Here is a 23,154-nt window from a genome sequence, read left to right as displayed (position 1 = left end):
GTGAGTGGTTGAGGGTGAGTGGTTGAGGGTGAGATATTGAATGCGAGTGAGAGTAAGGGTGATTGAGTAATTGAGAGTTAGTGAGGGTGAGGGGTTGAGTGTTAGTGATGGTGAGGTGTTGAGGGTGAGTGGGAGGGGTTGAGGGTGAGTGAGGTGTTTAGGGTGAAGTGTTGATGATGTAGGTGAGGGGTTGAGGGTGATGGAGGGTGAGTGAGGGTGAGGGGTGGAAGGTGAGGGGTTGCGGGTGAGTGTTGGGGGTGAGGGGTTGAGGGTGAGGTGTTGAGGGTGAGTGAGGGTGAGATGTTGAGGGAGAGTGGTTGAGGGTGAGTTGTTGAGGGTGAGTTGTTGAGGGTCAGTTGTTGAGGGTGAGTGGTTGAGGGTGAGTGGTTGAGGGTGAGTGTTTGAGGGTGACTGTTTGAGGGTGATTGGTTGAGGGTGAGTGGTTGAGGGTGAGTGGTTGAGGGTGAGTGGTTGAGGGTGAGTGGTTGAGGGTGAGTGGTTGAGGGTGAGTGGTTGAGGGTGAGTGGTTGAGGGTGAGTGGTTGAGGGTGAGGGGTTGAGGGTGATGGCGAGTGAGGGCAAGGCTGAGGTGTTGAGTGAAGGTGAGGGGTTGAGGGTGGGTGAGGGGTTGAGGGTGAGGGAGGGTGAGTGAGGGTGAGGGAGGGTGAGTGAGGGTGAATGGTTGAGGGTGAGTGGTTGAGGGTGAGTGGTTGATGTGTGTGTGGTACCGTTAAAATAGAGTGGGGGATTTAGAAGATGGTACATATTTTTCTTATGCCAATAAATAAATCTAGAGACAGGTGTGGCGAAATGTTTTGAGCTGATGTACTTGCCATTAAAGTTGGGGTTTTTTTTTTGTTATAGCATGCCTACATTAATGTGTGTGTGGGAACGTTAAAATACAGTGGTGATTATCCCAAAAATGCAAAATCGCAAATGTTTCAGTGAGGCAACATAGAAAATCTTTAGTCAGTAAGTTACCCTTAAAAATAGCATGAGGGGTTGATGGTGAGGGCGACTGGGTGCGGGTGAGTGGGTGAGGGTGAGTTGCTTAGGGTGAGTTGTTGAGGGTGAGTTGTTGAGGGTGAATGTTTGAGGGTGAATGTTTGAGGGTGACTGGTTGAGGGTGAGTGGTTGAGGGTGAGTGGTTGAGGGTGAGTGGTTGAGGGTGAGTGGTTGAAGGTGAGTGGTTGAGGGTGAGTGGTTGAGGGTGAGTGATTGAGGGTGAGTGGTTGAGGGTGAGGGGTTGAGGTGAGGAATTGAGGCTGATGTTTTGAGGGTGAGTGAGGGTGAGATGTTGATGGTGATTCAAGGTGAGATGTTGGGTGAGGCGTTGAGGGTGAGTGACTATAGAATTTTTCTACCTTACTGTCATTCGACTTGAACTGTCAGACCAAGTTACCCTTAAAAATAGCATGAGACGTTGAGGGTGAGGGGGAGTGAGGGCGATGCTGAGGTGTTGAGTGAGGGTGAGGGGTTGAGGGTGGGTGAGGGTAGGTGAGTGTTGAGGGTGAGGGTAGGTGAGGGTTGAGGGTGAGGGTGATTGGTTGAGGGTGAGTGGTTGAGGGTGAGTGGTTGAGGGTGAGTTGTTGAGGGTGAGTGGTTGAGGGTGAGTGGTTGAGGGTGAGTGGAGGAGTTTTGATAAAAATCAATAAAGTTTACAGACGCCAATTTAAACCTTAATGTAATTTGACTGTAACTGTCTGATCCAAGTTACGCTTTACAAATGGCATAAGGAGTTGAGGGAGAGGGTGAATGTGAGTGAGGGTGAGGTTGAACTGTTGAGTGTGAGTGAGGATAAAAGTGAGGGTGAGTGAGGCGTTCAGTGTTAGTGTGGGTGAGATATTGAATGCGAGTGAGGGTAAGGGTGATTGAGTCATTGAGAGTTAGTGAGGGTGAGGGGTTGAATGTCAGTGATGGTGAGGTGTTGAGGGTGAGTGAGGGTGAGGGTGAGTGAGGGTGAGTGGGAGGGGTTGAGGGTGAGTGAGGTGTTGAGGGTGAAGTGTTGATGATGTAGGTGAGAGGTTGAGGGTGATGGAGGGTGGGTGAGGGGGAGGGGTGCAAGGTGAGGGGTTGCGGGTGAGGGTTGGGGGTGAGGGGTTGAGGGTGAGGTGTGGGGGAGGGGTGCAAGGTGAGGGGTTGCGGGTGAGGGTTGGGGGTGAGGGGTTGAGGGTGAGGTGTTGAGGGTGAGTGAGGGTGAGATGTTGAGGGACAGTGGTTGAGGGTGACTTGTTGAGGGTGAGTGGTTGAGGGTGAGTTGTTGAGGGTGAGTGTTTGAGGGGGAGTGTTTGAGGGTGACTGTTTGAGGGTGAGTGGTTGAGGGTGAGTGGTTGAGGGTGAGTGGTTGAGGGTGAATGGTTGAGGGTGAATGGTTGAGGGTGAGTGGTTGATGTGTGTGTGGTACCGTTAAAATAGAGTGGGGGATTTAGAAGATGGTACATATTTTTCTTATGCCAATAAATAAATCTAGAGACAGGTGTGGCGAAATGTTTTGAGCTGATGTACTTGCCATTAAAGTTGGGGTTTTTTTTTTGTTATAGCATGCCTACATTAATGTGTGTGTGGGAACGTTAAAATACAGTGGTGATTATCCCAAAAATGCAAAATCGCAAATGTTTCAGTGAGGCAACATAGAAAATCTTTAGTCTGTAAGTTACCCTTAAAAATAACATGAGGGGTTGATGGTGAGGGCGACTGGGTGCGGGTGAGTGGGTGAGGGTGAGTTGCTTAGGGTGAGTTGTTGAGGGTGAGTTGTTGAGGGTGAATGTTTGAGGGTGACTGTTTGAGGGTGAGTGGTTGAGGGTGAGTGGTTGAGGGTGAGTGGTTGAGGGTGAGTGGTTGAGGGTGAGTGGTTGAGGGTGAGTGGTTGAAGGTGAGTGGTTGAAGGTGAGTGGTTGAGGGTGAGTGGTTGAGGGTGAGTGATTGAGGGTGAGTGGTTGAGGGTGAGGGGTTGAGGGTGAGGGCGAGTGAGGGCAAGGCTGAGGTGTTGAGTGAGGGTGAGGGGTTGAGGGTGGGTGAGGGGTTGTGGGTGAGGGAGGGTGAGTGAGGGTGAGGGAGGGTGAGTGAGGGTGAATGCTTGAGGGTGAGGGGTTGAGGTGAGGAATTGAGGCTGATGTTTTCAGGGTGAGTGAGGGTGAGATGTTGATGGTGAGTCAAGGTGAGATGTTGGGTGAGGCGTTGAGGGTGAGTGACTATAGAATTTTTCTACCTTACTGTCATTCGACTGGAACGTGGGTGAGGGAGGGTGAGTGAGGGTGAGGGAGGGTGAGTGAGGGTGAATGCTTGAGGGTGAGGGGTTGAGGTGAGGAATTGAGGCTGATGTTTTCAGGGTGAGTGAGGGTGAGATGTTGATGGTGAGTCAAGGTGAGATGTTGGGTGAGGCGTTCAGGGTGAGTGACTATAGAATTTTTCTACCTTACTGTCATTCGACTGGAACTGTCAGCGCCAAGTTACCCTTAAAAATAGCATGAGACGTTGAGGGTTAGGGCGAGTGAGGGCGAGGCTGAGGTGTTGAGTGAGGATGAGGGGTTGCGGGTGGGTGAGGGTAGGTGAGTGTTGAGGGTGAGGGTGAGGGTAGGTGAGGGTTGAGGGTGAGGGTGATTGGTTGAGGGTGAGTGGTTGAGGGTGAGTGGTTGAGGGTGAGTTGTTGAGGGTGAGTGGTTGGGGGTGAGTGGTTGAGGGTGAGTGGTTGAGGGTGAGTGGTTGAGGGTGAGTGGTTGAGGGTGAGTGGTTGAGGGTGAGTGGTTGAGGGTGAGTGGTTGAGGGTGAGTGGTTGAGGGTGAGCGGTTGAGGGTGAGCGGTTGAGGATGAGTGGTTGAGGATGAGTGGTTGAGGGCGAGTTGTTGAGGGCGAGTGGTTGAGGGCGAGTGGTTGAGAGTAAGTGGGTGAGGGTGAGTGGGTGAGGGTGAGTGTGAGTGGGTGAGGGTGAGTGGGTGAGGGTGAGTGTGAGTGGGTGAGGGTGAGTGGGTGAGGGTGAGTGGGTGAGGGTGAGTGGGTGAGGGTGAGTGGGTGAGGGTGAGTGGGTGAGGGTGAGTGGTTGTGGGTGAGTGGTTGATGTGTGTGTGGGAACGGTAAAATAGAGTGGGGGATTTAGAAGCTGGTACATATTTTTTTCAGGCAATAAATCTTGAGACAGGTGTGGCGAAATGTTTTGAGCTGATGTATTTGCCATCAAACTTTTGTTTTTTATTGTGATAGCATGCCTACATTAATGTGTGTGTGTTAACGTTAAAATACAGTGGTGATTATCCAAAAGAAGGCAAAATCAGGAATGTTTGAGTGAGTCAACATCGAAAATCTTTAGTCTGTAAAAGCGCCATAGTCAACAAAGTAGGAATCGAGGTTGGCTGCAAGTTACCCTTAAGAAAATAGAAAGAGAGGTTGGTGGTGAGTAAGAGTTGCGAAATGTTAAAATACAGTGGTAGATTGTATTTAAAGTATAAGAGTTATGATGTTAAAAAAAAAACGTTTCCAGACGCCATTTTCTGCCTTACTGTAATTCGTCTTGAAATGTGTGCTGCAAGTGACCCTTAACAAAATAGCAAGAGAGGTTGGCTGAAAGTTACCCTTAACTAAATAGAAAAAAAAAAACGGGTGAGTGAGAGTGAGTCTGCTGCGGATGCGTCCCTTAATGTGTGTGTATCAGAAATATGGTGGTTATCCAAACGAAGGCAACATCGTAATTTTCCCACTGAAGGCAACATTGAAAATATGTAGTCTGTACAAGAGTCGAAGTAGAATAGGCCGATGTTACATACTACGTTGTCCCACAAAATTGTGAAATACTAGGCCTGGTTATGTAAACTAAATAAGTTTTGATAAAACAAATAACGTTTCTAATGTTCGTATTTACGTTCAGTGGGATTGTTTAAGTTTAGCGAAAAAAATTCACGTTTCTACTTGATTTTGGGGTGGGGGGGGATGTCTGTTGTTGTTCTCGAGCTAACACCCGTCTTGCAGTCCTTCCCTTGCCCCAAGGAAAAGTCACACTAGCTGATGTGCGCGAATTAGAAGTGTGAATGTTTGAATGTGTATGCAAATGGAGTTTCGACATTGGCGCGCCAGTAGACTTCCCTGGCCAACTCACTTAAGCGCACATAAGAGTTAGCTCGGAACTGACAAAGTAAAATTATTTTTTAGTCGTCTGTTTTATTTAACGTTTCTGTCATTGAAGTTCAACTTTTTTTGCTCGAAGTAACCCTTAAAAAGTGGAATATCTAAAGCTTGTAAAGTATACAAAGTTTCATTTAGAAACATAGAACGCTTGTAATATACAGGGTGAAAGATGTGCCGAAGTTGTGGCGTTTATGTTTAGTATGCAAATACTGAACAGGGCTGTGGAGCCGTCCAGTCGGCGAATGAGAAAGATGTGTCTGTGGGTATTTGTAAATGCTAGGATAATTTTGGCTGTGTGTGTACGTGTTGTAAATACAGAATTTGGCTGCGGGTGCGTCCCTTAATGTAAGTCTTGTAATATACAGGATCAAAGTTGTGGCGTTTATGTTTAGTATGAAAAGACAGGACATTGCTGCAGATGCCTCCATTAATGTGTGAGTGTCAGCATAGAAGTACAGTAGGAGACTGAGAAAGTTGGTCGATGATTTTGTTTGGCAATAGAGAAATGTAGCGATAGGTGTGGCGAAATGTTCAGAGCTGATTTATTTGCCATCAAAGTTGTGTTGTTATTTGTAGTATAAAAATCGTGAGCATTGCTGAGGATGCGGCCCTAGAATGTGTCTGTTAGTAATTTTAAATGCTAGGAATTATGTTGGTGTGTGTGTACGGCATAGTATGTAAACTATAGGAGTTTTGTTAACGTTTCCAGAGACCATTTTCTACTTTAATCTAAATCGACTTGAACTGTGTACTCAAAGTTAAACTTAAAAAGTGGCATGAGGGGTTGAGGGTGAGGATGAGTGAGGGTGAGGCGTTTTGAGGGTGAGTGAGGGTGAGATGTTGATGGTGAGTCAAGGTGAGATGTTGGGTGAGGCGTTGAGGGTGAGTGACTATAGAATTTTTCTACCTTACTGTCATTCGACTTGAACTGTCAGCGCCAAGTTACCCTTAAAAATAGCATGAGACGTTGAGGGTGAGGGGGAGTGAGGGCGATGCTGAGGTGTTGAGTGAGGGTGAGGGGTTGAGGGTGGGTGAGGGTAGGTGAGTGTTGAGGGTGAGGGTAGGTGAGGGTTGAGGGTGAGGGTGATTGGTTGAGGGTGAGTGGCTGAGGGTGAGTGGTTGAGGGTGAGTGAGGTGTTGAGGGTGAAGTGTTGATGATGTAGGTGAGGGGTTGAGGGTGATGGAGGGTGAGTGAGGGGGAGGGGTGCAAGGTGAGGGGTTGCGGGTGAGGGTTGGGGGTGAGGAGTTGAGGGTGAGGTGTTGAGGGTGAGTGAGGGTGAGATGTTGAGGGACAGTGGTTGAGGGTGAGTGGTTGAGGGTGAGTGGTTGAGGGTGAGTGGTTGAGGGTGAGTGGTTGAGGGTGAGTGGTTGAGGGTGAGTGGTTGAGGGTGAGTGGTTGAGGGTGAGTGGTTGAGGGTGCGTGGTTGAGGGTGAGTGGTTGAGGGTGAGATATTGAATGCGAGTGAGAGTAAGGGTGATTGAGTCATTGAGAGTTAGTGAGGGTGAGGGGTTGAGTGTTAGTGATGGTGAGGTGTTGAGGGTGAGTGAGGGTGAGTGGGAGGGGTTGAGGGTGAGTGAGGTGTTTAGGGTGAAGTGTTGATGATGTAGGTGAGGGGTTGAGGGTGATGGAGGGTGAGTGAGGGTGAGGGGTGGAAGGTGAGGGGTTGCGGGTGAGGGTTGGGGGTGAGGGGTTGAGGGTGAGGTGTTGAGGGTGAGTGAGGGTGAGATGTTGAGGGAGAGTGGTTGAGGGTGAGTTGTGGAGGGTGAGTGGTTGAGGGTGAGTGGTTGAGGGTGAGTGGTTGAGGGTGACTGTTTGAGGGTGATTGGTTGAGGGTGAGTGGTTGAGGGTGAGTGGTTGAGGGTGAGTAGTTGAGGGTGAGTGGTTGAGGGTGAGTTGTTGAGGGTGAGTGGTAGAGGGTGAGTGATTGAGGGTGAGTGGTTGAGGGTGAGGGGTTGAGGGTGATGGCGAGTGAGGGAAAGGCTGAGGTGTTGAGTGAAGGTGAGGGGTTGAGGGTGGGTGAGGGGTTGAGGGTGAGGGAGGGTGAGTGAGGGTGAGGGAGGGTGAGTGATTGTGAATGGTTGAGGGTGAGTGGTTGAGGGTGAGTGGTTGAGGGTGAGTGGTTGAGGGTGAGTGGTTGAGGGTGAGTGGTTGAGGGTGAATGGTTGAGGGTGAATGGTTGAGGGTGAATGGTTGAGGGTGAATGGTTGAGGGTGAGTGGTTGATGTGTGTGTGGTACCGTTCAAATAGAGTGGGGTATTTATAAGATGGTACATTTTTTTCTTATGCCAATAAATAAATCTAGAGACAGGTGTGGCGAAATGTTTTGAGCTGATGTACTTGCCATTAAAGTTGGTTTTTTTTTTTTGTTATAGCATGCCTACATTAATGTGTGTGTGGGAACGTTAAAATACAGTGTTGATTATCCAAAAAATGCAAAATCGCAAATGTTTCAGTGAGGCAACATAGAAAATCTTTAGTCTGTAAGTTACCCTTAAAAATAGCATGAGGGGTTGATGGTGAGGGCGACTGGGTGCGGGTGAGTGGGTGAGGGTGAGTTGTTGAGGGTGAGTGGTTGAGGGTGAGTGTTTGAGGGTGACTGTTTGAGGGTGACTGTTTGAGGGTGAGTGATTGAGGGTGAGTGTTTGTGTGTGACTGTTTGATGGTGACTGTTTGAGGGTGAGTGGTTGAGGGTGAGTGGTTGAGGGTGAGTGGTTGAGGGTGAGTGGTTGAGGGTGAGTGGTTGAGGGTGATGGCGAGTGAGGGCAAGGCTGAGGTGTTGAGTGAAGGTGAGGGGTTGAGGGTGGGTGAGGGGTTGAGGGTGAGGGAGGGTGAGTGAGGGTGAGGGAGGGTGAGTGATTGTGAATGGTTGAGGGTGAGTGGTTGAGGGTGAGTGGTTGAGGGTGAGTGGTTGAGGGTGAGTGGTTGAGGGTGAGTGGTTGAGGGTGAATGGTTGAGGGTGAATGGTTGAGGGTGAATGGTTGAGGGTGAATGGTTGAGGGTGAGTGGTTGATGTGTGTGTGGTACCGTTCAAATAGAGTGAGGTATTTATAAGATGGTACATTTTTTTCTTATGCCAATAAATAAATCTAGAGACAGGTGTGGCGAAATGTTTTGAGCTGATGTACTTGCCATTAAAGTTGGTTTTTTTTTTTGTTATAGCATGCCTACATTAATGTGTGTGTGGGAACGTTAAAATACAGTGTTGATTATGCAAAAAATGCAAAATCGCAAATGTTTCAGTGAGGCAACATAGAAAATCTTTAGTCTGTAAGTTACCCTTAAAAATAGCATGAGGGGTTGATGGTGAGGGTGACTGGGTGCGGGTGAGTGGGTGAGGGTGAGTTGTTGAGGGTGAGTGGTTGAGGGTGAGTGTTTGAGGGTGACTGTTTGATGGTGACTGTTTGAGGGTGAGTGGTTGAGGGTGAGTGGTTGAGGGTGAGTGGTTGAGGGTGAGTGGTTGAGGGTGAGTGGTTGATGTGTGTGTGGGAACGTTTAAATAGAGTGGGGAATTTAGAAGATGGTACATATTGTTTATGGAAATAAATAAATCTAGAGACAGGTGTGGCGAAATGTTTAGAGCTGATGTATTTGCCATCAAAGTTGTCTTGTTTTTTGTTATATCATGCCAACATTAATGTGTGTGTGGGAACGTTAAAATACAGTGGTGATTATACAAAAGAAGGCAAAATCGGAAATGTTTCAGTGAGGAAACATAAAAAAATTTAGTCTGTAAAAGCGTAAACGTAGAATAAGACGAATTTACATACCACGCAGTCGAGGAAACTTGTCCAAAAATAATTATGGTTATGTAAAGTAAATAAGTATTGTTAAAATAACTACACGTTTCTAGTGTTAATATTTGCGTACAGTGACATTGCTTACGTTTCGCTAAAAAGTTTTACGTTTGTAGTGTAAGTATTTCCTTTCAGTCGTTTTTTTTTGTGGGGGGGGGGGGGGGGGGGTTTGGTGTTGTTATCGAGCTAACACCCGCGTCGCATCCTGCTGTTCTAAATTAGCACATCCCCAAAGGAACTTCACAAGTGATTACAATCTTGGCGACGGCGCTTAAAGTAGTCTAGCATCCTGTAGTTTTCGTGACGAAAGCCTTGCAGTCTGTGGCCTGACTTTGTGTTCATGTAAATGGGACAAAAATGTTTTATTTTAGGTGCAATGCTAGAGATACAATCGGTATTTTTAACGTAGCACGCTTTATTTCGTGGTGTAGACGATTTCAGTGGTAGTCCTGCAGATTTGTCAATGTACAAGCCGATGTAACTTTTAAAGCGTATGTCATTATCTCGTGGTGTAGACGATTTCTGTTTAAAGTATATACTTTCGTGTGCCAAACAGTTTCACGTGGGGAGACAAAATGGGGAGGGGGCGGATCCGGAGGTGCGTCTGGAGAGGGGGAGTTGAAATGCGAGCGTGGCTGTGTACGGGGACAGAGGGGGGGGGTTCGGGCGTTAGTGGGTTGTGGAAGGATGTACAAATGTTTGGTAACAAATAAGTATGTTTCATTGTCCACTAAAATACATTTGCCGAAGTTAGAGTTGAAGAGGGAAATGTTTTCTGAAAGGAATAAAAAAGTCGTGATAATGGTAATACTTTCGTGTGCCAGACAGTTTGACGGGGGTACGATCCGGGGGTGCGTCTGGAGAGGGGGAGTTTAAATGCGAGCATGGCTGTGTACGGGGACAGAGGGGGGGGTTCGGGCGTTAGTGGGTTGTGGAAGACATGTGGAAGGATGTACAAATGTTTGGTAACAAATAAGTATGTTTCATTGTCCACTAAAATACATTTGCCGAAGTTAGAGTTGAAGAGTGAAATGTTTTCTGAAAGGAATAAAAAAGTCGTGATAATGGTAATACTTTCGTGTGCCAAACAGTTTGACGGGGGTACACAAAATGGGGAGGGGGCGGATCCGGAGGTGCGTCGTGAGGGGGAGTTGAAATGCGAGCATGGTTGTGTACGGGGACAGAGGGGGGTGGTTCGGGCGTTAGTGGGTTGTGGAAGACATGTGGAAGGCTGTAGAGTTGAAGAGTGAAATGTTTTCTGAAAGGAATAAAAAAGTCGTGATAATGGTAATACTTTCGTGTGCCAAACAGTTTGACGGGGGTACACAAAATGGGGAGGGGGCGGATCCGGAGGTGCGTCGTGAGGGGGAGTTGAAATGCGAGCATGGTTGTGTACGGGGACAGAGGGGGGTGGTTCGGGCGTTAGTGGGTTGTGGAAGACATGTGGAAGGCTGTACAAATGTTTCGTAACAAATAAGTATGTTTCATTGTCCACTAAAATACATTAGCCGAAGTTAGAGCTGAAAGGAAATATGTCGTGGTAATGGTAAGACTTTCGTGTGCCAAACAGTTTCACGGTGGTAGACAAAATGGGGAGGGGGCGGATCCGGAGGTGGACAAAATGGGGAGGGGGCGGATCCGGAGGTGCGTCGTGAGGGGGAGTGGAGAAGGAGGGGGGAGTAGAGTAGGAGAGGCACGGCCTAACATCCGTGCAATCAAAAAGTGAAGAGGCGGAGCTGGGGGAGGCTGTCAGAGAGAGAGAAGGCAATGCAGGCTTGTGCACGCGCTTTTAAGCTGTTTGCGCATGCGCATTAGTCTAAAATGTCTCGTGCACTGCAAGGAATCGCCACGATTCCTTGAAAGTTGGATAAAGAGTGGATAAGCCCCCATAGTCTCGCAAGCTCGATGCGCATGCGCATCGACAGGCGAGACCTAAAAATGAGTGCCTCTGCCCACCATCTGCAACCATCAGCATAAACTAAGTCATGGGTAAAGAGTCCCATACACTAAAGCCCCTCCTGTAATTGCTGAGCTGGGACCACGAACATTCACATAGTGTATTATACAATCACTGCCTGAGGTCGATGTTTCAACTTTTGTATCTGGAAGCGGAAGTTATAGTCAATTCATTTTGTACCACCACCCTCCATGTATAATATTGATTTTCAATGCACAGTATTTTGGAGGGCAGGGCCTGCGTTCCTTTTTATCGACGCAGCAGCAGTTATTTCCAGGCTGCAAACAGGAAGCGGCCATTTAGAGGTCAGGCGCCTTTGTCCACACACCGTGCAGCGTTTTATGAGTATTTCTCGAGGCGCAGCTCCAACGGCGCCCATAATTTCTCCACTCTGGCCTTATTTACTGTTTTATTTGGAGGTGCCAATAAAGCAGGCCGTCTCCAATTCCTCGTGCACGGGTTAATTGATGTTGAAATCTAGATGCGATAGCTTTCTCTGAATTATGTCACCGACGGCCCTGCACCCGGAGCGGTTATGTACGTTTATGGCTCTAGGGGAGGGGGCGCGTGCGTTCTGGGGGCATTAGCAGAAGAACATTTCGCAATGAATCATGTTTGCTAATTTAAATGTGATGAAGCGCAAAGATGCCTTAACTCTCGACAAGCCGTTTCCTAGAAGGAAAGCACTCCCGCAGGTTAACCCTTGCACGCCCGAGCTGCGGCCTGTTTCCCTTCCTCTTCGTCGCCATCAACTTAGCACCTTATTATTAGGCCCTGAGAGAAATAGTGAAGAAAATACCGCTGCATCTTCAAATTCGGAGAGAAGTAGTTGTTTATTGGGTAACACCAAAGTCAAGACGTGGCGCGCTTATTGTGACGTCACTGGAAAGTATCACCACAATGAACATTATAAACATCCCACTATTCATCAGTGCCCCCTGGCAATTTTCCGGTGAGTCCTAAGCCCATTAAGTAGAGTAGAGAACAGAACCCACAGATTTATAATACCACAGCAGGAAGAACGAAACACAGCCTCTTACTTCCTGCTCTGTTTCCTGCCTACCCACTTGACCAACACAATCTGGTGTTAACTTGCATCACCCCCCCCCCACCCCCCCCCACCAACTCACCAACAGCCTCACCAGTGATTCAAATCTGAACGAAGTGGAAAACAGTAAAGGACCCCCAGTTACACATTTTTCTCTCTCGAATTTTGGATGTTTCTTGCAAAAAAACTAGGAAAAATATACAATGTCGTAAAGTCCACCCTAGGTGGGCTTTTACGTGAAAGACTGTACTTTCGAGTATTTTGTATGCGAGATGGGGCTGATGGACCAGGTGAATAATGCATCCACCACAGGCATCCGTGACTAAGCCATTGTAGGTTACAGCCTTGGCAGGTCCACCCCTTTTCATCCTCACAAGATCGATAAAGGAATAAAATGGTGTTGGGTAACAATATATATGTGTTATTCAGAGCCAAGGTACTCACACATAAACGTGCTCTTTAGACGTGCATGATGTTCATGAGAAAAGTTTAAGTATGGTAGGCACATGTACACAAAATGCTCGTGAGTTACTGATTTGACACTGTTTCAAAGAACCAACGAGAAAGGGTAAGTAAGGAATGCAGTTTATAGAGAATTATAAATTATGCTTGGGGAGCAGGGTCGGGATTGATTTGCATATGTGGGTGAGTGGTTGAAATGTTTTAGCACTCCGTCCATCATCATGTGTTTGCTTTGTTCGTCCTTAGTTGGCAGGGTATGCCCAGACGTGAGTCCCTTGCTCGCTGTGCCACTGGATTCAAGCAAGCCGGGCTGAAAATTGCTGGAATGCCAGAAACCGGTCCTCGGAAGCTTGTTTCCGGTCCAGGGAAGACATGGCTTGGCAGTTCGGGCTGGACTGTTCCCATGAGCCACAGGGTCAGACTGATTTGCATATAGCCATGTCTGAACTGGGGTGTCAGAGTGGGCTAAAGAACGGTGATGGATTAAACCCAGATCTTTTGACAGGATGTGAGTGTTTGATTGATTCTGATGCTCCGTCCATCACCACCCCCTTTTGTACCGTGACTGGATTCAGGCTAGCCTGCCTGATATGGGGTAATACCCTGACAACCTATCCCAGGATGCTTGTTTCTGGTCCAGTAAGGACCTGGCCTGGCAGTTCGGGCTGGACTATTCCCATGAGGAGTAGGGTCCAGGTTCATTTGCATATGGCTGGGTCCGAACTGGGGTGGCAAAGTGAGATAAAGAACGATGATGGATTCAACCCAGATCTGTGACTGGGGGTGAGTGTCTGAAAAGTTTTAGCTCTCCCTCCATCATCTCCTTGTGTTTGCTATGTCAGTTTCAAGTGCAACTTAACACTTGTGCGATGAAACTGCAAAAGTAGTACATAGGAACACAAAACCCTGTTCACCAGGGGTAGGCTAATAGTTGGGAAATCATGCTCTAAAACATTGTGCACATCTTTTGTGGCAATGACACTGAATGTAGTGGCATTGTATAAATTTCTCTTAGGAAGCACTTGTGAGTTATACTCTTGGGAATTATAATTGTGTTTCCTATTTGCCCTGAACACATTTTTCTATTGCTTAATTCGATTTTGTACAGGCTAAGGGTACTTCATTCCTGCCAATCATAAAATTCTCCAAAATATCCCTCTCAATGTGTCAGATTTATGTTCTATGAGACTTTTTTAGGGCGATCTGATGCGTCTTCAGCTAATGCGCCAAGAACTCTTAAACATTAGTTTCTTGCTTGTCCCTCAAAGGCACCCTTCATAAGCAGAATGTTGCATGCTCGAGTCAGCACTGTTAATCTTTCGATTTTCATGTACTTCTTTGCTGTAGAGAAACACATTCACATATATACATATGCCATTCTCAATAAAGAGGCCAAGGACTGTAAGGACGTAGGGGCTTATTTACAAGCCACTTGCGCCACCCTTACGTCACTTTTCCCATGTTAAAAATGATGCAAAAGTGGGCCAAGGGGTTTGTAAATCTGCCCCAGGGAGTCTGATATACCTTCTTACCTGCCAAGGCTGGTTTCATGCGCATTGGTGGGTAGTTTCAGAAGCTCACTCTGAGATCTGGATCTTCGGAGTCCAAGTGTCTCTTAATGGAACCTTTCTCAATAATAAAATCCACAATATAATTAGTGCGCTAGGATTTATGGTATTTATTTGTTTTCACATTTCTATGTGCATTTAGCTGCTCTTTTTCAATCACTTTCTCTCTCTTTTTTCCATATTTATTTTGGATTTTGTGAAAAAATGAAGTTGCAATTAGTTCCTTATGTCACCGATACATTTACACTCATATGTGACTGCCTGGTGGGTTTTAATACTGTAATTACCCAATATATGATATGCTCATATCGATACATGGCCATTGTAACATAAACATGTACACATTTGCATCTTTTCTAAAGAATACCTCCAAATGGCACTGATGTCTTTCTTTTTCACTCTTTGCTTAGGCAGAGCTGGAGACTGCCCCCTGCCCGGCGAGCCATGTGGGGGGCTGCAACGGACCAACTTTAGCACCAAGCAGCTGACCGAGCTGGAGAAGGAGTTCCACTTCAGCAAGTACCTGACCCGTGCGCGACGTCTCGAGGTGGCCGTGGCCCTGCAGCTCAATGAGAGTCAGGTGAAGATCTGGTTCCAGAACCGCCGCATGAAGCAGAAGAAGAGGGAGCGAGAGGCCTTCCAGTGGCTACCGCCCAGCGGCCAGGGGCAGGAGGATCCTGCGTCTTCAGACAAGTCAGACTCCGCCTCTCCAGCCTCCTCACCGTGTGGCAACACTGAATGTGACACTCCCCCTCTGTGACACTACTTCAGTCTTTGTTCCCAAAGATTACCCTCAACAGGTGTGACAGTTTCCAAAGATTACTCTATTACCACCCATCACCAGCAGAAAACGAAGAGTTTGATACTACTTCAAGTCCATCTCCAAAGACTACTCTTTCACGGCCCCCTGACATGTAGTGTGAGTTTGACATTAGTTCAAGCTTCTTCCCAAATACTACTCTTCAGCCACCAATGATCTGAAGCATAAGTTCAACACAACTTCATGTCCCTTTCCAAAATCTACCTACCGTACTGGATTACTATACCAAGCCCTCGGTAGCCTGCAATAGTAAAGTGATATTGTGATATGGCTTTGTGTGGAAAACGAAGCGCTACCTAAAATCTATAATACATTGCCCCTTCTCTACTTCCAAAGCTTATCAATTTAGATATTTTTTCTGGCCCGGTTTGCGATCTGCAGAGATGGTGTGACACTATCCGAGGTCACTTTCCAAAGAACTAACACACCACAGATTACTTCTCATCCCCCACCTGAATCATTCCAACATCTAACCTGCTTGTGTCACACTTCCAGAAGCCCTTGTCCTGAATTGCTTATTTCACTTTACACTGATCTTTAAACTCACAGATCACTCTTCCAGGCATCACTCCACCATCCAGAGACCAGAACCACTTCTCTTGCCTACCACAATCCTTCACCTGGGGTGCTTCTGTTACAGCAACCATGCCCTTGAACTGCATTGTGCTTCTAACTCTGCCACCTGTCACTTTCCAAAGTTCTCCAAACTCATAGGTTATTCCTTCACCCATCACCTCCCCTATTTGCAACCTGGATTGCTTGTCTCATACTGCCACAATTCTTCCCGAGTTGCTTTTGTTATAGTACCCCAAGCCCTTCACCTGGATTGTGTGTGCACTGTGTGGACGTTCCAAATATCTCCAAACTCACAGATTGTTTTTCCACCTACCACCCCACCATTCCATGACCTGGAGGCCATGTGTGACACCATCATCTGTCACTTTTTGAAGATCTCTAAATTCAAAGATTATTCTTTCGTGGTCTCCACCTCCGACACCCCCAATCCTTGATCTGGGGAGCATGTGTGACACAAGCATGTTACTTTCCAAAAATCTCCATGCACTATAGGTGATTCTTTCATGGATTTTTCTCCTCAACAGGCCCAATCCTACTGTCAGTCAGGCCGCGAGAACCAGCCACCCTCCACCTTTCCCTATTGCCTGTCCCCATCACCTAACTCATCTGGCTCTCCTCATTCCCAATGAAACGATGCAAGTTTGTATCAGTCAGGCCATCCACCAATGAAAGCGAGCGAGCCTGTATCAGGCAGTGGCTCTAACTTATTGCATAACCTTTCCCAATGAAAAGCACAGAAGGCCTGCACAATGTTTTAATTACTGCTAATGTGCAGCTCTTTGAATCACAGAGGGCTGCAGGCACCTCTCATTCCAAAGAAACAATGGAGAGCTTACTGTTTAAAAGAACTTCTGAGGCACAACTCGACAAAAAAGGATCTGGAAAATACAAGGCAGCTGATGCACCACACTAGTTGAGGGAGGAACACCCCCCTCACGGTGCCACAATATTAAATGTCCTTCCTACAGGTGGAGTGGGGTGCAAAGATTGACCTTTGCAAATCAGATGTTAACTAGCTTCGCTTGCAGCAAGATGGATGAAGACACATTGCTGCACATCACCAAAGAACCCTTGAGCCTCATCACAAACGAATCCTGGCGGCCATTTTGGAAACACTGTATGGTGCATCATATGCAGCTGAAAATACATGTATTATGGGTAAAGTTATGCTGCCGAGCCTTAAAATTCATTTTCAAACCGAAGTAGAATAACAAACCCTGCAGAGCGGTTCCCTGAAGCATTTAATGGGTTAGTAAATGAAGTTGGGAGCCTGATGCATCTGTCGTGCTGTGTTGCCGAGGTGTTTACGTACATTTCAAACGAAAGGAACCAAAGGTATTTTTAATGGAGAGACCAGTGAATCGCTTTAACGAGATCCCAGCAGAAGAAGCTGCGGTGGCAAAAACATTAACTACATTTAAGCGGCCTGTGACATCGCGTGGAGACAGGCCTATGAAAAAAAAAGGTTACATTTCGAGACTATGTGATCTCTGACTCTGTGTCGAACTTTAGCGCTCATTTCCCTTGATTATCGTGAACCAGACGTCCCCCAGAGGAGAGCCGGGAGTCACGTGCATTGTCGGATAAGGGCCCAGAGCATTAATACTGATGGAAGCGGGGAGGAGCAGCGCGTGCACGCTGCCCGCGCGGTCGGCCATCGCTTACTGCGGCGAAGCTCCCGTCACAGAGATGTTCATTAGCGATTAGATCTGCGGCCGCTGTGAAGAAGCACATAGTTCACTTTAAGAAATAAATTACCGCCGGTAATTTATGGGCTCCGAGGCGGAAAGTGACGCCCGAGATATAACTTACCACCGATATGTGAGATAGGGAACGGGTCCCGTGGAGGGACACTGATATTGGGGGCGCGGGGAAGGGGTTCCTGGTAGTTTATTGAGGGTGGTGTCAGGTTTGCGCCACCCTGGCAGTAGCAGACTTGGGCATCATATATATCAGCGCATCTGAGAAATGAATCAAACATATTTCAGGGGATATTCACCATGAACGGCAGAATCAAAGGGTTTTCAGCACTATGTTTTCAGTCAAAATAATCCGTGGGTCCGTCCGTCGGTCGGTCCGTCGGTCGGTCCGTCCATCCGTCCGTCCGTCCATCCATCTATAAAAAAATATTCAATTTCAGCACAAGATCGCCACTCGAGAGGGCTCCATGAAGGAGGAGAGATTGCTTAGGCCCCGTGTAACTGATGCCAGATCACTTACAATAGTAGGAACATGACCCGGATTCATTACAACATTGTGTCCCCAAATAACAATTTTGGCGGCATATTTATTCCACCCTGCCCTGTTAGCCTTACCATAGGTTCTGTGGCCTTTGTCATAACAAACTCTCCAAACATGATGTCAACCCTGCTAGGAAGATGTTACTATAGAAATAAGGATTTCTTTATCTTTCGTTTGACAACAGGTTATCTTCACAGCTGTTTTAGACCCATCCATAGTTAGGCCTGGACAGACAGTCGACCCTTATCCTTTGGCTGTTTTCATATGCACCAGGCTGAAAGGTCTCAGTTCCTGTAAGATGCTCTTCCATACCTTGGCACCTCGAAAGACTTTTTATTCAAAGAGATACTTGGGGGGGTTAGTTTACTCCCATGCGTTAGTGTGGGGAGTCAGTGTCCGCCTTCATCTCAGTCCCTCTTTGTGTATCATAACCAAGTGGATATCAGGAAGGAAAAGACTAAAGACTAGAGCAAGAAAAATTGAACATTGGAAAAAAGTAAAACTGTTAAAGAAAAATGTGTGTGTTGCACTCCATGTGTGATGTTTGCAAACAAACCGTCAACTCGACAACGTCTCTGCAAAGAACCTTTACCACAGACACACGAAGCTGAAACGCAAAGTGTTGTAGTGCTACTTTTAACTAGCATGGTGCAGGTGAAACTTTCACACAAAAAGGAAGAGATTATAGCAGAGTTCTTTTTTCTTTGATTCCTTCTTTTTGTGCTTAAACTTCCATTCCATTTTTTTCCTTCGTCAATTATTTGCTTACTTTTTAAACATGTTTCTTTCTTGTGTTCCTCGGCTCTGTTCTACCTTAGTTTCATGCTTAACTTCCTCATGTCTTTTCCTTCATTTTATTTTATTGCCACCAACTCCCTTTTTTGTGTTTTTTTTACCTTTGCCCCTGTTTTTGCCCCTCTTTCCTTTCTGTACCTTTCTTTTTTCCAAATATTGCATTTGTGGTAAAGTTTCTTGGTGCACTTTGTGACTAAATGATTGTTTTTGCTGCTGCTACCACTGTTTATGTGAAAAGTCGCATTTTGTTCTGTTTAAAGAGATATTAATTCTGTGTTTGTTTTCTCTCTTGTGTTTCTTGTTCAATCCTCTAAGCACCTTATCTGAATCCGGGATCTTTATTTATCAAAGTCTTCAGTTTCCTTAGAGACCAAATGAGAAATATTTGCTACATATTTTCCTCACAGTGTCTTGCAAATAAATGTTCTGTTTGCCCAGGCAAACCACATGTTGGAAATGTTCCTATTTACTATTATGTGAGCTGTACTTTAGGCTATACAATTAAGAGTTAACAAACTCTGCGTTTAAAAGTCATAAATCTCCTCCGGATATGTACATTTGTAGTGTATATCCAGCCTGTTGGTGATTCTTACCTCTTGGAAATCTACAGAGCTCATACATTACTAATACCGCAACTTGCCAATATTATCTGATGTGGGTTTACCATAAGGTGGAAAATCGCAATGCCTAAGTTGTGCGGAAATGTGCCTTTTTCAAATTGAATTTTTTTATTTTATTTTCCCTATGGAACAAAATCCCTAACCTTCATAAAATGATGAGGTGTTTCCTACCCTGGAAACCCATACTTCACCTTTTTTAAAGAATCTTATGAGATTTCCAGTTTGGGATAGACATGTTAGTGTATGTAAATCCATAAATACTTATGAATTTGAGGGCATTTTGTGAATTTTGGATGACTAATCTCCCACAACGCTACCTTTTCCAGCCCATCAAGTCAGCACGGTTTAAAATCTGCCAATCTGGTGTATTGACTTTTTTGAAATCTCACTTATCTGAATCAGAATATAGACCTTAGAATCGCAAAAGCCTTCCCGTGCATCCAAGTTACATTTAGTCTTGTGATTAGAGCCCACAGGATCAAGCGGTCTTGAGATAGACCAAAACACATTTGTTTATACATTTTGCAATGCCAGTAATAGTGCAGATTGGACGTTAGTATGTGACTGAAAGCAAGGAAACAAAATGAAACAGTTGACAGCTAGACAAATGACTTTTGATCCACAGTGTGTTCCGGGTTCTGGTGTTAAAATGATTATATTTCATTGGCGGGGGTGGAGGTGGAGGATTGGATTACAACAAAAAAAAATCAAACAGTAAAATCCTACCTCTGTTTGCCAGGACTATCAATTGAAAGAATTATACGGGTTTAACCTTAAAACTATGATACATGTGAAATCAGCCAATAAATGCATATTGATGTATCGCTATATCTGCTGAGTGTGCTGTTTTCTGAAGAACGAGGGGTCTGTGTGAAGGGTAAACCTCTGCACGGCTGGGAAGGTGGATAATGCACCTGGCTACCCACGGACCGACGGGAATGGTGAATCTAGCTCAGCCGCAGAGCGCCGGCATCTGAAGGCCCCTTGTTCAGGTACCACAAGTCTCTCTGTCACCTACTTGGTGTGATTCTCTCCCACTGGGACATTCCTTCCTTTTGAAAAGTTGTAATGGTTTCAAACGTACTAACTCACACAGTATGAGTTGTGCCACACAATATCGGTTCACGTCACGCATCGACCAGGTGAAGAGAAAATATTTATCACAGGGGGAGCTTTAAGGTGAGCTGAAAACCTTTAGGTTGTGTAGGCGTCTAGCTCATCTGTGGACCTTTTGCCTTGTTTTGAGACACTTGGAGGTGAATGAAAAGATGGGGCTATGTACAGGTGACAGACGGTCCCGCTGTCTGTCATCACCAATGAACCGAAGGGACTCCTATCAGTATGCTTGGCACTTGTAGCACTGTGCTGCTACACGAAGGCCGTAACCAGCACAATATTCTATAGTAGTGTTCCCCAGGTCACACTGGTGAGTCACAAGCCGATTTTTGGTAGTTCAAGAGCACTTAAGCACACAAAACCCGCATAGCTGCAACGTGATTCGGCCTCCTGGCCTTGATCATGCATCCAGAATGTAACACAGTACGCCCATATAAGTGCATAATCATGCTCATAGAAACAGGACAATGCAAAACAATGTTCAGCACTTAGGAAATGACTGTAGCCGTATTATTGGAGTGTATACTCGCAAAAACAAAGTATAAGTATATCTTATTAAATTGCATGCCATGAGTTGGTATACACCCGTTACAACGCATCTTTTACTCCGCACTACCATTACAACGCGACTTTTACAACGCATACCATTACAACGCATTGCGCTGGGGGGGCGCTCTAGGATAGGGAATAAGTATAATTTACTATCCAACACCTTCCCTAGGGTCCACGGGGACTGGAGTTAGAATAGTAAATTATACTTACCACTATCCAGCACCTCAAAGCGCTATGCGTTGTAATGGTATGCGTTGTAATGGTCGCGTTGTAACGGTAGGTAGTTGTAATAGTATGCGTTGTAACATGGTACATCCCATGAGTTTCAGAAATAATACAAATAAAAATGTGAAATTCATTTTGAACGCACAATAAACTAAATCAAAATAAGCTACGAGTGCATGTGAAATGGAATGTGCATATATCTGAGGCAGCAGACCAAGCCTCTGAAGTTAATCCAAATAGCAGTTCATACAAATCATACGTGTTGCACAGCAAACAACAATTTCCACAATAAAGACCCAAATGAACTTATGTCAAACGTAGTTGCGAGGGAACCGTCCTGTAATGGTCACGTCATATGCTTGTCTACAAGCTGATATAATGCATTGCAAGAATAGTAAAATGACATAGGGGAGGTCTTGGAGATAGGTCTCAAGTAAAGTAACCCCAGTAAATGCCCGCCACTCGCCAGAGCCTTGTCGGCATGCGAAAGATCAGGGATTCAAGGCTTACAAACATATTTTTTAAGTATAGCAGTGCAAAACAATGTGGGTATGACAGAAATCGGGTGGTCGGCCAATACAGTATACGGAGAAAATGGCAGCAAAAAGTGATGCCCTGGGCAAGCAACCTGTAGCCAGGGCACATGTCCTAAAAAAAGAAGTGGGGGGACGCTGTCACCGGAAGTGACGTCACGACAGGAAATGACGTCACGAAAGGTGCCGAGCTCCTCGTCCCAGAGAGGCCAAAGAGTGAAGTCCAGCTGTTTTGCAGGGGGGACGGCGTCCCCCAGGTAAAATAAGTGGGGGGACGCCGTCCACCCGCGTGGTACCCAGACTCGAGCCCTGCCTGTAGCTCAGAGTTGGGCTCATGTTAGGATATTGAAGCCCACCGAGGTCTAATGAACAAGACATAACTAGGAACATAAAATCATGCCAAGTGGGCAAACATCTAATTGCTCCTAGCTGTGCGCCAGAGTCGGCCAAACCCAAAACCAGAAAGAAAGACTATCAAATCGTGCTCATCAGGGCTTTAAGTTGGCTTGGTCTCAAGGGGTCTGAGCACCGGCAGTTTTTTTCAGGGGGCCTCGAAACGGGTCTCTATTGGGCTCTGTTTTGAGCCCTGTCACTGCAGTCCGGAAAAAAGTGCCAGGGCGCAAAACAAAGCCTGATAGAGACCTGTTTCGAAACAGCAGGCACATGATGTGCTCTGCTCACTTCTCACTAGTGGAGAAGTTACAGCATGACGTTATGCCAGGTGAGCGATGTGGGGCAAGGGAAATCCTTTAAGAGTCATTTTCTTTCTGGATTTCCCTTCTCTTTCTGAAACTCAGGAGCAGCAACATTGTGGTAGGGTCAACAGGGATTTAATTGGAAGCTTTGTCAATATTATATACAAGTCATAGTTGCAGCTTATTTATCTTCTGCAAGTAATAACCATTGACAAAGCCAATATCGCTCACTTTATGTAGGTATGATGTTACTTGTATCAAATATCTGGATGCAATGACAGAAACAGCAAAATACAAGTCGGGCAGCACACTATGCTAAGCACAGATTTTTTTGCGTAAGTGATTTAAAGCCACGCCCCTAATTACACTGACCACGCCCCTTTGAGAGACCCCCCAGTTTTTTCATCCCACTTAAAGCCCTGGTGCTCATGTCTACGTGGGCAAAAGAGCAGTATCTCAAAATGAGTGATGCCCCATGTTTGTTATTCTAAAAATTGGGCCGTAGTTCTAAAAAGCTTGGGAAGCACTGGTCCATAGCACTGGCACTGCTGTCCCAAATGAGAAATGCAAGCCCCGCCCAGAGCTAGTAGCTCTGCCAATAATTGGCCGATGAAGTGGTGGTTCAGGCAGTGGGTTGGGCTCAGAGTCACAGAGGCATGCAGTACATTATTTAGCTGGATGCAATAAGGAGACATCGTGTGGCACCTGTGCCTAGAGCACGTAATGTGCAACCCCATAACATAGCACCTGGGTAACACTCTAGTATATACATCTTTGGCAGTATATTAAAATCGTGCTAATATAACGTTTCGAGTGAATTGGAAGCATGTATGCTAGAGGTGGGCGAACAACTGAAAGGCCAAGCCAGATGCTTGGCTCTGGCACAGCTCGAGGTCCTCTTGGAAATTCGAGCCCAAAATGAGCCGAGCCGCCATGTGGCTTCTGCAAGCCCCCGCGCGCTAACCTCATGTCCCAAGAATTAAAGACACGGCTGTAGAAGACAGAGGGCGAGTTCCCTGCTCTCCCATTGATGCAGG

The 23,154-nt window shown here is 46.2% G+C and overlaps 1 protein-coding gene across 1 annotated transcript in view; it reads left to right on the top strand.

Annotated features, from left to right (window-relative positions):
• Positions 1–17,458, top strand: part of LOC147748993 (homeobox protein Hox-B1-like) — a 132,870-nt gene extending 115,412 nt beyond the window's left edge. The window contains exon 2 of the mRNA XM_086965065.1: positions 14,355–17,458. Within this exon, the coding sequence (XP_086821191.1) occupies positions 14,355–14,704 (350 nt within the window). The 3' untranslated portion in view covers positions 14,705–17,458. The remainder of the gene's footprint in view (positions 1–14,354) is intronic.
• The last annotated feature ends 5,696 nt before the right edge of the window (positions 17,459–23,154 follow it).

The sequence above is a fragment of the Lissotriton vulgaris genome, chromosome 1_1 (assembly GCF_964263255.1).
Source record: "Lissotriton vulgaris chromosome 1_1, aLisVul1.2, whole genome shotgun sequence".
NCBI lineage: Eukaryota > Metazoa > Chordata > Amphibia > Caudata > Salamandridae > Lissotriton > Lissotriton vulgaris.
This window is presented reverse-complemented; position numbering and strand designations above follow the sequence as displayed.